Source organism: Xenopus laevis, chromosome 2L, assembly GCF_017654675.1.
Source record: "Xenopus laevis strain J_2021 chromosome 2L, Xenopus_laevis_v10.1, whole genome shotgun sequence".
In the NCBI taxonomy this organism is placed as follows: Eukaryota; Metazoa; Chordata; class Amphibia; order Anura; family Pipidae; genus Xenopus; species Xenopus laevis.
In genome coordinates, this window is record NC_054373.1 from 98,619,123 (window position 1) to 98,633,007 (window position 13,885).

General features: G+C 37.3%; 1 protein-coding gene across 2 annotated transcripts in view; it reads left to right on the forward strand.

Moving 5' to 3' along the window:
• Window positions 1-287: 287 nt before the first annotated feature.
• Window positions 288-13,885, forward strand: part of reps2.L (RALBP1 associated Eps domain containing 2 L homeolog) — a 71,363-nt gene continuing 57,765 nt past the window's right edge. Inside the window, exon 1 of one of the 2 annotated variants that reach the window (XM_041582234.1) lies at window positions 288-612. In XM_041582234.1, the coding sequence (XP_041438168.1) occupies window positions 373-612 (240 nt within the window). In that variant the 5' untranslated portion in view covers window positions 288-372. The remainder of the gene's footprint in view (window positions 613-13,885) is intronic. The other variant, XM_018246875.2, reaches the window with a different exon arrangement.

The window sequence follows — 13,885 nt, forward strand, 5'->3', positions numbered from 1 at the left end:
TAAGTTGCCATAGACAATCTGTTTGGGCCTCTGTGAATTTTACACACTTAGCAAATCTTCTGAAAGGTTGATCTAAAGTGTCGTTTAATGTAAGACAGCAGCTGGGATGAGAGTAATCTTATTTTTGTTCTACATCGTTACAACTGGAATCGGTTACACCCAGAAAACCCTCAGGTTCATGGGTTGTATGAACAGTAGGTGGCAGCAGTCAGCTACTAGCAGGTATGTGCCCAGTAGAACGGCATTGCAGAGAGAGGATGTTTCAGCAGCTGCAGTAACACCTCCTATTTCCAGCTGTAGCTCATGTTGATAAAACACAGGAAGAGAGTGACAGGGAGCAAAGTAAAGGGAAACCAGTGACCTCCGCCTTGTATGGTACAAGCAAGGGCAGCTCATGCTGAAAGCTGGCTAATGGATCAAACACCCACATTGGGGCCATCCGGCCAAGCAGCTGGGGGGCTGCATCTGCCCATGAGTGATAAGGAACAAAAGTGCTACTCTGAGCTCTTCTCCATGTGCCAGGCTGAGGGATCTGCAAGGCTGGCAGCCGGGAGCAGCAAAGTGGGTGAGCTGTTTAGGGCGTCTAAGCTCCATGCAGATACCTTACACCAGGTAAGAGATTACTTACTCCTCTGCATTCCCCTAGCAGAAACTTTCCTTGTCTGAATACTTAGTTTAGAACTTGCCTACACTTAGTAAGTGATAAGTAATCCCTGGTAACTTCTACTAAAACATTTGACAGTTACTATACATAGTTAAAGGTAAACCCACCATTCTAATTAGTTGCATCATCTTATAATTTTACATGCATGTAAATCCATAATTTTTCGTGTACATTTTACTTTTTAACTATAGATATGAAGGTATGTGTTGCTTGTCTCGGCTGACTTATTCTTCTTAGGCATTAAAAAAACAGCACAGTAGTATTAATATAGTGTGTTTTGTTGCATTCTCATGTTATTGCCTCTACTGAGGCATGCATATAGTTAATATACATGAACTGAAAGACTGCTCCATGCACAGAGTAAAAAACCCCACCATTTTACTTGAGTGGATACATCCAAAATAAATTGTGTATATTTACTAGACTTAGGGGACCATAGGGCCCAGCATTTGTCTCCACTGCACCAGCACTCAGAGATGTTGTCTAGTGCTGGCATTGCTCAGCAGAACAGAAAGGTTCATTCCAGTCTCAGGGGAGCACAGTTCATTGTCTTACAAAGAAACAGGCAGTTGTTTTAAACAAATGTTCTAGTATCCTGTTTGTGACAACCATCTAGAAGGCTGCTGGAATGCTACGTATCTATTCATGTACATCAGCATTTAAGAATACAGATATTATTACTGGTTGCACTTACAAATGATTTCAGCAATTACATAAAACGTGCTCACACTGGCGTGGTACTGTCAATACCTGCTCCAAGCGAAAATTCATAGGGATGCACTGAATCCAGTATTTTGTTTGGGATTTGTACACATCCTAACATTTCCCAACTAAACCTTTAAGTCATTTGACAGCTGCAGGAGATGTTTTCCTGATGGACATGTGGATATATATTAAATGTTGCCTTTTTTTATAATTGGCACTAACTGGTCACTTGAGGTCAGCACAAAACAATGCTGATAATTCAAAACTGCACAGCTATAATTCTGAATCGACAGATCATAAAAATGAGCTCTAGGCAGAATAAGCCTGACAGGCACTCTAAATTAATTATTGACATGCATTGTATGCACGTATTTATAGTGCATTTGGACTGTTGTGTGCCACATATATACACATTAAATAAACACTGGTTCAAAAACAGGTTTGCCAAGATCTTCCCCACCCCCAAAGATTTTAGAGGCTTTATTTAAAAAAAAAAGTTTTCCTACATCTTTATCTGAGAATTTAAATCCCTGCACACAGAGACTTTTACAGTTTCAGCAATTATGTTCCAACCCATTTTTGTGGTCTTATTTAGGTGTTATAATCTAATGTTTGGAAATATCCTCATATTGTACCCTAACATAAACTTCTTCCATTGTTAATCTAGGGCAGTGGCTCCCAAACTGGGTGGCTGCCCTAAGGAGACTGGATCAGTTGCAAGGTGGGGCTCAGCCTAAAGCCTCTTTAATCCTGTCCATAAAGAGTTATATAAAAACTCAATATATCAACTGTGTAAGTTACCTTGACTTTTATCATTTAATATTCAGAATTCTATTCTCCATTACCTCCTGGGGGCCTATACAAATGAACATGTGAGCATTCTTGTAGTTCACATTTAAGTTTAATTTAAGGGGCAGTTTTATCAAAAGTCGAAGTGAATTTTCGAATTTCGAAGTAATTTTTGGGTACTTCGACCATTGTATAGGCCAAATTCGACTTCGATTCAAATTGAAAATACTTCACAAATTCGACCATTCGAAAATCGAAGTAATCTTTCAAAAAGGATAAGGACCGCTTCAACTCACCACCACTTAGCTGTTCCTCTGTAGTGCCGGGTACTCAGTCCGCATTGTCCCCACTGCCAACAGTAATATACGAACAGGAGGACGGCACTCCGGTAAAAAACAGGTTTTTATTGTAGAGTACTGCAAGGGTACATACAGTAGGCCATACGCGTTTCGGGAACACCTTCCCTTAATCATAGGCATTCGAAAATCGAAGTAATGTCTCTTTAAAAAACTTCGACTTCGACACTTCGCCACCTTAAACCTGCCGAATTGCTATGTTAGCCTATGGGGACCTCCTAGAACCTATAGCCAGTATTTGGCTCTGAGAAGTTCTGAGAAGTCGAAGGATTTTTTTGTTAAATCGTACGATCGTATGATCTTAAAAATACTTTGGTTTCGAACATCGAACTACCCTATTCGATGGTCGAATTTCAAAGTTTTTTTCAAACTACCCCTTAGTATGTTATGAAATTGCCTTATTCTCAGCAACTTTGTTATTTTGCAATTAATTGCCTTTGACGTTTCAATTTTTCAAATGAGGATCACTGACCCCAGCATCTAAAAAAAACTATTGCTCTGTGAGGCTACACTTGTATTGTTATTGCTACTTTGTATTACTTATCTTGCTCAGTCTGTAATTCAAACTACTACCTGGCTGCTAGGGTAAATAAGTCCCTAGCAACCAGGTAGCTCCTGAAATATCAAACTGGAGAGCTGTTGAACAACGTTTAATAACGGAGAAAAAAACAAAAATTAAACACTGGTTTCTGCACTCTAAAACTCAGAAACCTACTGCAATTCTACAATACAGGCAGTATACAAATTTCAAAATATGGTATATTGCACTTGGCATACAGCCTCAGAGGTTGTAAATGACTGCTATAATGAATTTACTGTAGGGAGGGCACATTATTTGATATCCATCCAGCTATTCTTCTACTGTATAACCTTATATGCAGCAACTACATCGTGTTTTTAAGATAGGATTTTGAAAATGAATCAGGCTAAGAATGTATGTCTGAAACAATGGGTCTTCCCAAAGGATTAATTATTCTTTGGGTATCTTAGGAAGGAAATAAAATATACTGTAGAAGCTCTAGTGAGAGCTGTGAAGATGTGGAATTCTCTCCCTGAATCAGTCATGCAGGCTGATACATTAGATAGCTTTAAGAAGGGGTTGGATGGCTTTTTTGCAAGGGAGGGAATACAGGGTTATGGAATATAGCTCATAGTACAAGTTGATCCAGGAACTAGTTTGATTGCCATCTTGGAATCAGGAAGAATTTTTTCCCCCTGAAAGGCAAATTGGAGATGCTTCAAATTGTTTTTTTTTTTAGCTTTCCTCTTGATAACGAACAGTTACAGACTTAAGGTTGAACTTGATGGACATGTGTCTTTTTTCAACCTAACTTACTATGTTACTATGAGTGCTCTTTAGAAGGAATACAAACGCTTGTTTATTACTTACTGCAAAACTATATACAATGCCAAATTCCCTTATATAATCTAGTGCAGGGCCCCCTTTCATTGCAGTGGTCATGCTTTAGACACATTTGCATTTGGCAAAGCTTAAAAGTTACAAAATGGCCTTATATGTAGGTTCTTTGCAGGCAATTTCAGCTTGCTCTTTATTTTTGGATTTTTAGGAGAAATGTTATGTTGCCCAGCTATATTCATAATTAGACTTAATACTGATTACTGTGTTGTAATACATATATCAAATCATAGTGAAATAATGTATTCTAAGATATATAGTCCACCAATATTATGAACTTCTTTATTATGTGTCATACAGCACAGTGTACTAAACTAGCTGACAGAATGATGCTGGGTCTCCTTTGTAATTTCATAAAACAGCTTGAATACTACAAGATGCCTGTTTGAGCACTAATACTTCATTACCTAGTCTAAACTGCAACGCAAGCAGTGTAATTACACCTTTCTAATAATGCTGTGTTTTTGTATACTGCACCCATCACTACAATTATTGCTTTACCACTGTGCATAATTACACTCTATTAGTGCAACTCCCTAGGTTTAATTGGACTGGGTGAGCTCCAAAGTGAAGCTCATTCAGATTTCAAAGTATGACTGCCAGTGCCCTTTAAGTTCCACATTCCAATAAATACCAATTCTGTATGTAATCACCTGTTTATTAAGAGGATTCAGACCTCAGTGGCAGATATTATCTGTGGTTTATGTTGCTTGTTATATTCCTAATATTTATTTCTATCTTTCAGCTCTTTCCTTTTATTTATATATTTATATTATTTATTAAAATACACTTTAAAATCTTTTTGATGGTTATGTATTCAAGAATAATACACATACCAGTTGAATACGCTGTGGTATGTATAGTTTGTAAGGACTGCAAATTGAAAGGATTGAATATTTCATGATATGTTGGAAGGAAGATCACATAAGTGCCTCTAATTGTTATTCAACTGATACAGTATATGGCAGTTTGAATATACAGGGATTTGGTGTTTGGCTAAAGCTGATTGAATATTCAATATCTCACAGAAAGTATCAACACTAGGGATGGAAACGTTTTTGCCTCTTCCATTATAGTTTGCCATACATTCATGTAAGGTGTACAAAATCCCTGGTAATTGTGAAAGAATCCAAAGAAAGAAAATATCAGGATATGCTATGATTTATACAAGCTACAGGTATGAGATCATCTATTGAGAAACATGACATGCAAAAAGCTCCAAATCCCAGGAAGGCCATCTCCCATAGAATCTATTTGAAGAAAATAATCATAAATCTTTTTTGATGACTTCCACTTTTGTCTCTAATAAGACATTCAGTCACAATAGTTCTATTGAAATAATTTAGATAGATGTTAGCTGAAACTCAAACTGTGAAAGTGTGATCCAGTCACAGAGACATTGTATGTTGCTAACAAGCAGTGTCACATGCCCCCTCTCCTCCGCAGCAATGTGCATATTTTTTGACTGAAAAGACAGATGGATTGAAAGAGGTGGGAAGAAGGCCATTTATGCTAAACTGGAAAAACCACCCCTGTACATAGGAGGGGGCATGTAAAACCGCTTGTCAGCAACAAACAATTTCATTTTGATATCCTGCAACACTACGCTTAAGGAAACTCAGAAAACTCAAAAAGTCCAGTTACTTTAGACTTAATTCTACCAGATACAGCACTATGTATGTACACAGCACTGTAAAGCAGAACAGTAAATTACCACAATACACAGGGGTGATAACAATAGTAAATGCAAATAAAGTACAGTTGCATTAAAGTTTAAGGGTTGTGTCATAGAGACAAAAGGAAGGCGATCCCTTCCCTGTAGAACAGACCCAGCTCTCACAATCTGGAATGCAGTGGGGCCTACCTGCACTGCACCTCTCCATATTTTTACTTATTTTGCCTACATTCTCCCAGCTCTGCCCAATATGGCTTCTTTTCTGAGGTAATTCAGGTGAGTTTTAGGCTTTTTAGTTGCGGGTGTAACATTAAATATGGTGCAAATTACCAAGAGCATGTGATTGGGCTATTAACCATGGGTACCTGTGTGAGGGGGCAAATCAGGCCATAAAAATTTATATGGGTTTACATGTCCAAAATAGTTGTTTTATATAAAGGGGGAATGGGGGAGTGTAGAAATTAGTGAAAGAAATTATCTTCCCAGTTATAGGAGTTGCCCTAGGGCTTGCCTAGCCTAAGTCTATCTTAAATAGATATATGGCAAACACCACCACCTAAAGGTTCGCCATAATGTGCTGTTCAACTGTTTTCTTTTAATGACTGCTGATCATGTGTTTGAATGGTGGTTATGCAGACAAAGAATGTCTCTGCATGTACTCTAATAGTAACAGAGGAATCCTGTATAAATAAATGTTATGCTGTTTCCATTTGTACATTCAACTCATAATAAAACTCTTATAATCTAACATTTAAACTTGCATTCTCCCTTCCTGCTAGCCTAGAACCAGTCTAGATATATATCTCTGTGCTTAAATGTTTTTACAGATAAGAAGTATAGTAAACAAAGTTGTATTGCCTGTGTGAGTTTGTTTGCATCACAGATAGATTTCCATTTCCCCTGAAGCTGTTTTTTTGTTTTTTTTTCTTAAGACTGATGAATGGAAGAAGTGATGTTAAAAAACAAAAAAAGTTGTAGACAAGAATACCTTGTTATACGTCTTTCTACAAAATACTGTAAATAAATCCTTTATTAGGTTGAGAAACAGGTATGACTGCCTACAGGGAAGAGGAGTCTTAATTTCACTGCAGTTACCATGGCAACAGACAGGACTGCTCTGGTTTCAATGTACCTACTGAATGTTTTATATTCAGCTGGTATACAGTGGACTTAATCTTTGTAGCTAGCATAGCCTACTTCATAGACATCATAAAGAATGTAATCTTATACAGCTTAAAAATGAATATGGTTAAAAATGTCATATTCTATATACTGAACTTATTGTACCAGCCTAAAGTTTCAGCTTGTCAATAGCAGCAATGATCCAGGACTTCAAACTTGTCACAGGGGGTCACCATCTTGGAAAGTGTCTGTGACACTCACATGCTCAGTGGACTCTGAGCAGCTGTTGAGAAGCTAAGCTTAGGGGTTGTCACAAATAATCAAACAGAGAAAGAGGTTGGCCTGTAAAAAAGGCTGCTGCTACAAGGCTGATTATTAAAATCTGATGTTAGTTGCATTCGTTTCTGTGCTGTCATGTAGTAATTATTTGTATTAATTATTAATCAGCCTTATACTTTGACATTTATATGATGTATATGCAGAATCTTGTGCATCGGCCCCTAAACTCAGTAACTGACAACAGCACAGAGCATGTTCAGTGAATTAGTATAAAAGAAGATGGGGAGCTACCTGGGCATCTTCAGAAACACATATCTTTCCTGCTAAAGGGCTGTGATTGCCTTGGCCTGGTACAGAAGCCCAATGCATAATGTAAAAGATTTCTAGCCTACTTCTTTAGTTAGGCTTTAGTTGTCCTTTAAGAACTGATATGCTGAATTTAGCAATAGGTAAGTAGTTTATATGTCCTGGGCAGCACTGCTGTATAATTGGTATCTTGTGAGAAATTATTATTCCAAAATTGTTTGGTATTGGGATTTCCTATATTTTTGTTGACTGGCCATACAAAAATTGGTATAGTCCAACTTGGGGGCATAAAGCACTTTAAACAATAAAGTCAGTAATTGTTTATGCCCAAGTCAAACCAAATTTGGAAATAACATAGTTTTGTGAATATCATAAACTTACAGTAGGTAGGGTCCTTGGGATAGCATCCATAAAATGTGTATGATTGAGTGAGGTATTGGAAGGTGAACACATGACACTTGGCAAAGTAATTTGTGAATTTAAAGGGGAAGTTTTTTTACTTATTTCACCTCTCTGAATTATGAGTGGCATCCTTGTAAGATGACGTCACCTCTACATGTAAATCTCTTCTCTCATAGCTCTGTACAGTGAGTATGTATGACTCTCAATTTTGGGGTACTGTGCCAAATAGTTCAGTAGTAGTCCCACATAGTTTGAAGCACAGCCACAGATTGTTTGTTGTTGTATAACCTAGCTATCCTCCAACTACAATGATTTGTGTATGAGCCTGCCAATCCTATCAGCAGCAAGAACAACATGAACTTTTCTTAGAAGCATCCATGCTTGTGCTGGCAGTTATGTGGGCTTGTAATTGTGAAAAGAGAACCCTGGACAAATAAAAAAAAAAAGCTGCCATATCAGACATGCAGCTGCATTTAGAGGGAAGATGTATGATCATACATACACGTTTCTTACCTACAGGGGTACTAATCATGGGCTATGTATTAAACATTTTCAGAGGGCCTGGCGCACATAGGTGCTTCTGCTTGCACCTCTCTGCAACCCCCCCTTTGAACGCTATAGAGGAAACAGACCCTGTGGTCCATGCACCTCTTTTCTCCAGGCCCTGCGGGGTTTGCTTCCTCTATAGTTACGCCACTGGGCAGCTTTTTTTCAACTGGTGCAGATCTCTGGAATCTGTTCTTGCTGCCTGTTATTGGCATTAGTTGAAACCCCTTGTTATGTCTTATGACATGCATTTTTGGTCAGAAAATGAAAGGCAATAACAGGTGGCACATCTGTACAGGCAGTCCTTGAGTTACATAAACCCGACTTACATATAACTCACCCTTACATAAGGTGGCTATTACAGTAACATGCTAAGGTTTGCTTGACTTTTATTGGCATTTAGCTTTAATAAACCACCTGCCCCAATCCCCACTGGTGTGTGTTGTCTACTGCAAGGGACGGAAAGGTACAAATAAATACTATGTTAAGACAAACATCTGTCTAAGTTGCATTTAATAAGAAAATGCCTATGTTTCAACTTACATACAAATTCAACTTAAGAACAAAGCTACAGACCCTATCTCGTATGTAACCTGGGGACTGTATTCAGCCTGTTTACCAGTCTTAGGGATGTAATTACTTTCAAGTCCAAACAAGCATTCTCCCCCTTTTTACACTGCAATGCTACAAATGGGGCAATTTTACAGCAGACAATGGCATATGATTTAAATAAGACAGGAGAGCCAGTAGTTCCCCTCGTGTAAAATTAGACTGGATAAAAAACAATATGTGCAGGTAAAATAAATGTAATTGCACCATGGAATGTACTGAAACAAACAGAAAAGCCTTTATTTTTATTGTGATTTTTACATTAACCTAATTGAAGTGCAAATCCTCAAAAAAAACATTTGGTTTTAGCTGTGAGAATCAGGAAGCTGCATGGCCAACATTTGGGTGTTGTTGCCCCTCTCTTATTATGTTTCTCTTGCACAAAAGTTGAGATGTATTCTCACAGTATGGGCAAGAATGGAAAGCATTTATCAATAAGTAAAAATCCCTTTTTGCTACATTTTGCACTGGTATGAATTCCTGCTTGCTCCTTCACAGATCAAAGATCACTGACTCACCATGAAACCTGCAGCCAGCCAAAAACAATATATATACAAGTGTACTTTAAAAGCATTCCTCATTGCATGGAGCTCTATAGCAAGGTTTTAGCTTCTTCTGGAAAACTCTTCTTTTGACTAAAGCTAGAGGAATCTTGATGTACTTGTTTGATTTTTATAATAAAGTCATTATGCAGAATAAAGCAAAAACACAAAGACAATACAAACTGTTATTATCAGTAAAGATAATATTAAAATGAGCTTTAAATCCCGGAAGTGCCCGGAAATAATATGTGGGAGTTCAGAAAGTAAGACAAAGCATAAAGTTAAACAGGTACGTTGTTGCAGTTTTGCAGGATTATAGATCCAGTGAAAAGGAGTCAATGTTTTATAATATTTTTTTCTGTGATTTAATTTAAAAGAAAAAATGGACTTAACTAAAACCCACAAAGGCATATGAACAAGTGCATTTTTTTTCCAAAACCGAGACTTTTACCTGCTTTCAAGGTTAAAACTCCCAAACGTGGTTGCCCTTTTATTGGCCACCACTGGGATCACCTGACTATAGCTATAAGGGTGGGAGCTACAACATGGAGCTGGCCACTGCTAGGATAAACAAGGATACAAACAAGGATAAATTGTGCTCACCACTAATTTTTAAATCATTAAGTGGGGGTGCAATGAGGCTGTGACCAGAAAATAAATATAGACAAATACAAGAGGCCCTTTGCACTCAACCCATTACCAATATATGAAGTACATTGAGACATTCTGTGTCTTAAGCTACTAAAAAATGCCTTACCCTTTACACAAAACATTGTTTGTCCATATATTGCAATATATTTAAGCTGGTCAAATTCATCCCTGGTCTGGCCAGTCCTACACTCAACTTTCAACTTTTCATTATTAAAACCTTTAAAAAAATGTATGTAAAATTCTCAGCATGCTTTTATAAGCACTTTTGTAATTTACATAATTTTTTTTCAGTTTCAGAGCTATTTACATTTCTATCAACTGCTAATATAATGAATTTAGTAACAACAGCATCACCTGCTGGCCATTTCCTGTAACTGTACAGAAGAGAAATATCTTCAGTTTTCTTTTTAAGGTTTCCTTATCTTATGTAGGGTATTTTTGGTTAATTCATAGAGAGATTGACATGCATTCATCTTCCTGTTTCATTTGCACTACATTTTCTCCTTGCCCTCAGGGATCACTTAGTCACAATGGAATAATCAGGGCTCTGAATGACTAAAATATTACAAAAGAATTGTAAAAAAATACTAATATTTCTCATATATTATCCAAATATATATGTGGTATTCCAGTCCACATAGGGGCTACCAAAGACGGCTACCAATTGCCAATCAAATGTCTGCCAGGAACATTTTTCATGCTTGTGTTGCTCTCCACTCTTTTTACATTTGAATGTGGCTCATAGGTATAAAAAAAAAAATTTGGGAACCCCTGCTATACACCACAAGTACATTGTTCAGGATCATCCCAAAGGTCAAAAAAATTAAACCTGTTCACCAAGGATAGAACAGCTAAATTTTTAATGCTCCTGTACTTCTCTTGGTGAAGCTTTAATAGTTATTTACATTCCTAATTTAATATTTTCACATATGTATTACATAAGTCTTCAAAACAAAACTCAGGTTCTACCCTTTGGAGCAATAAAACAATATGTTGTCCAGTCTCGGCTCATAACCAAACTAGTTCTACCCTCATATTTGTACCTGTTATGCATCCACTGATTTATTACAATGTTTCTTCTACCTCTGTATGTTTCTGTATTGCAAAAATGTTCATTGTTGCATACACTAGTAGTGCCATATACAGTGGCGTAACTAGATATTACTGGGCCCCACAGCAAATTATTTTTCAGGCCCCCAAAATGTTTAGAGGTTGACTTGTTTCTCCAATATTTATTGAAATTGTATATGAATTAGGGCCTCATGGGGCCCCTATACCTCCTGGGCCCCCCTGCAGCCGCAGGGTCTGCTTCCTCTATAGTTACACCCCATGCCATATAAATATACATACATTCATTTACATATAACCATCTTAAACTTGTCATAGTTACATGATGGTGAAAATGTTAATCCCCGCTGCAGTAAAGTTATTGGTCATGTGTAACAATCTGGAATATAATTTGGAATACATTTTGAGAAGCAATAGCATTAAATATGCTACTCACCTCCACCACATCCAATATGTTTCTGTGTTACATTTAGGGGGTTATTTATCAAGGTCCAAATTCTCAATATTGGCTGCTACAAACTCTGATCTAACCCGCTCGGGTTTTTAACGCTTATTTATTATTACATTTTCCAGAAAATTTGCTTTGTGGGAAAAGCTCTGATTTTCACAATTTTTTTAGAATTTTCCCCGAAATCTCCGAATTTTTCAGAGTTATCACCCGAAAGCCCTCGAGGTTTAATAAATTCCGAAAAATTCCGATTTTATAAAAAATTTTATGAATTTTTCAGGTTTTCGGGGAATTTCGGGTATTCTGAGCTTAGTAAATAACCCCCTAAGACTGAGAGAATTTTTGCCTGTACCCCAATAAATCACTGCTGTGATTTTTCTACAAGTTCAAGCACTTGTGAGTGTAGTCAGCTATCAGGGCATTCAGAAAACAGGAGTTTATTACCAGAATGTCAAAACAAAAATATGCACACGTGGACTAGCAGAGTGGACATACAATTAGGCAAAAGCATTGGCATCAGTGGCACCTTTAAATTAGGGAATTGTGTGTTGCATTTTAGGTAAACAAAAATCCAGTTTTGTAGCAAAATCAAACGTTCAGTGTAACCTTTTGAAAAATTATGACTTTAACATTTGGGAGTATATAGGTTCTTATAAGGGATCATGTTTTGCATAAGCTATGCAGTCATTTCACAGCAATATGCTCCTTTCATTTTACCAAAATTCATGAGTTATCACATGAAGGTGGTGCAAGCTCAATTTAATCAGTATGGCCAGCTAATACTGGGTTTCTGTGCAAGTGGAGCATTTAAGTGCTGTAGAAAGTTAGACTATACATGCATAAGCCACAGGTAAAAGAGGGGCAGCAGTACAAATCAAGTATTAATGCAAAAAAGAGGAAGCACAAAAAAGTTATTCCTTGGTTATACACATAATATACACGATTACATTATTACAAAATTTGGCGTCAACCTCATATACTACTCAGGATATTTAGGAACGTTTTCTTCATTTGAGAACATACTGTAAGTATCATTCCTTCATGACCCCAAAAAATCTAAATGCTACAGCAATTATAAAAATAATGTATGATTTTGCTGCTTTTGGTGTATACTTATAGCAAGAAAGGCATTTAGATTTTGGACTTGAACCCATAAACATAATGGGCAACATGGCACATAATATTGTATATTACTGAGCTAGGCCCCTTTTAACTAGAGAAATGTAAGCATTTGAAAGGGCCATCAGTTAAAACAAAATGAGGATGAAACAAAAACCTCTGCCATCAGTTAAAACAAAATGAGGATGAAACAAAAACCTCTGAGTACATTGCTTTGTCGACTCTTTGGCACAGCTGAAGAAAATTTAGTAACTGCTTAAAATAGCTCTTGAAAAACCAGTTTGGTGAGTTCCTATGAGAGCACATAGCAGATGAGTTAATACAGGCCATAAATGACATTATACCAATGACTGCAACTGCCCCTTTATTATTTATAGTACTTAGGAACCCAGAAGTCCTAAAAAAAGGCCCAAGTCTTACTGTGATAGATGGAGAACAGCTACATTATAGTGTGTATCTGATCTGGTGTATTTGGCTGGCCATCATCTTATAATAAGTAACACGCATGCATGTTAATAATATTATTTGCATTACCGATGTTGCAAAAGAAGAAGTCAAAATTCATTCAGTAACATCTATTGTTAGGCTGTCATTGGTCCAGTATGTGCATGCAGTCCAAATGTAAATATTTGGCTGGGCTAGGTGCAGAGGATGAGGTGAAACAACTTGTGTGTTGATACAATACACCAGTGATCCTCAACCAGTAGCTCGTGAGCAACATGTTGCTCCCCAACCCCTTGGATGTTGCTCTCAGTGGCCTCAAAGCAGGAGCTTATTTTTGAATTCCAGGCTTGGAGGCAAGTTTTGGTTGCATAAAAACAGGTGTACTGCCAAACAGAACCTCAATGTAGGTTGCCAATCCTCATAGGGGCTACCAAATGGCCAATCACAGCACTTATTTGGCACCCCAAGAACATTTTTCAGGCTTGTGTTGCTCTCCAACTCCTTTTACTTCTGAATGTTGCTCACCGGGTTCAAAAGGTTGGGGATCCCTGCAATACATTATCTTTAAGAGATTGCTGCATGCATAGCTTATTGGAAGTTGCAGAAGGCAGCAGGCACAAGTCAGTTGAAAGCACGTATAGTATACTTTACAGTAGACTTTATAGTATACTTATGTGTGTGATATGGAATTTGTGGCTCACTTTTGCGGGCACAATGTAAATCATGTAATTTGGTTATGTTTA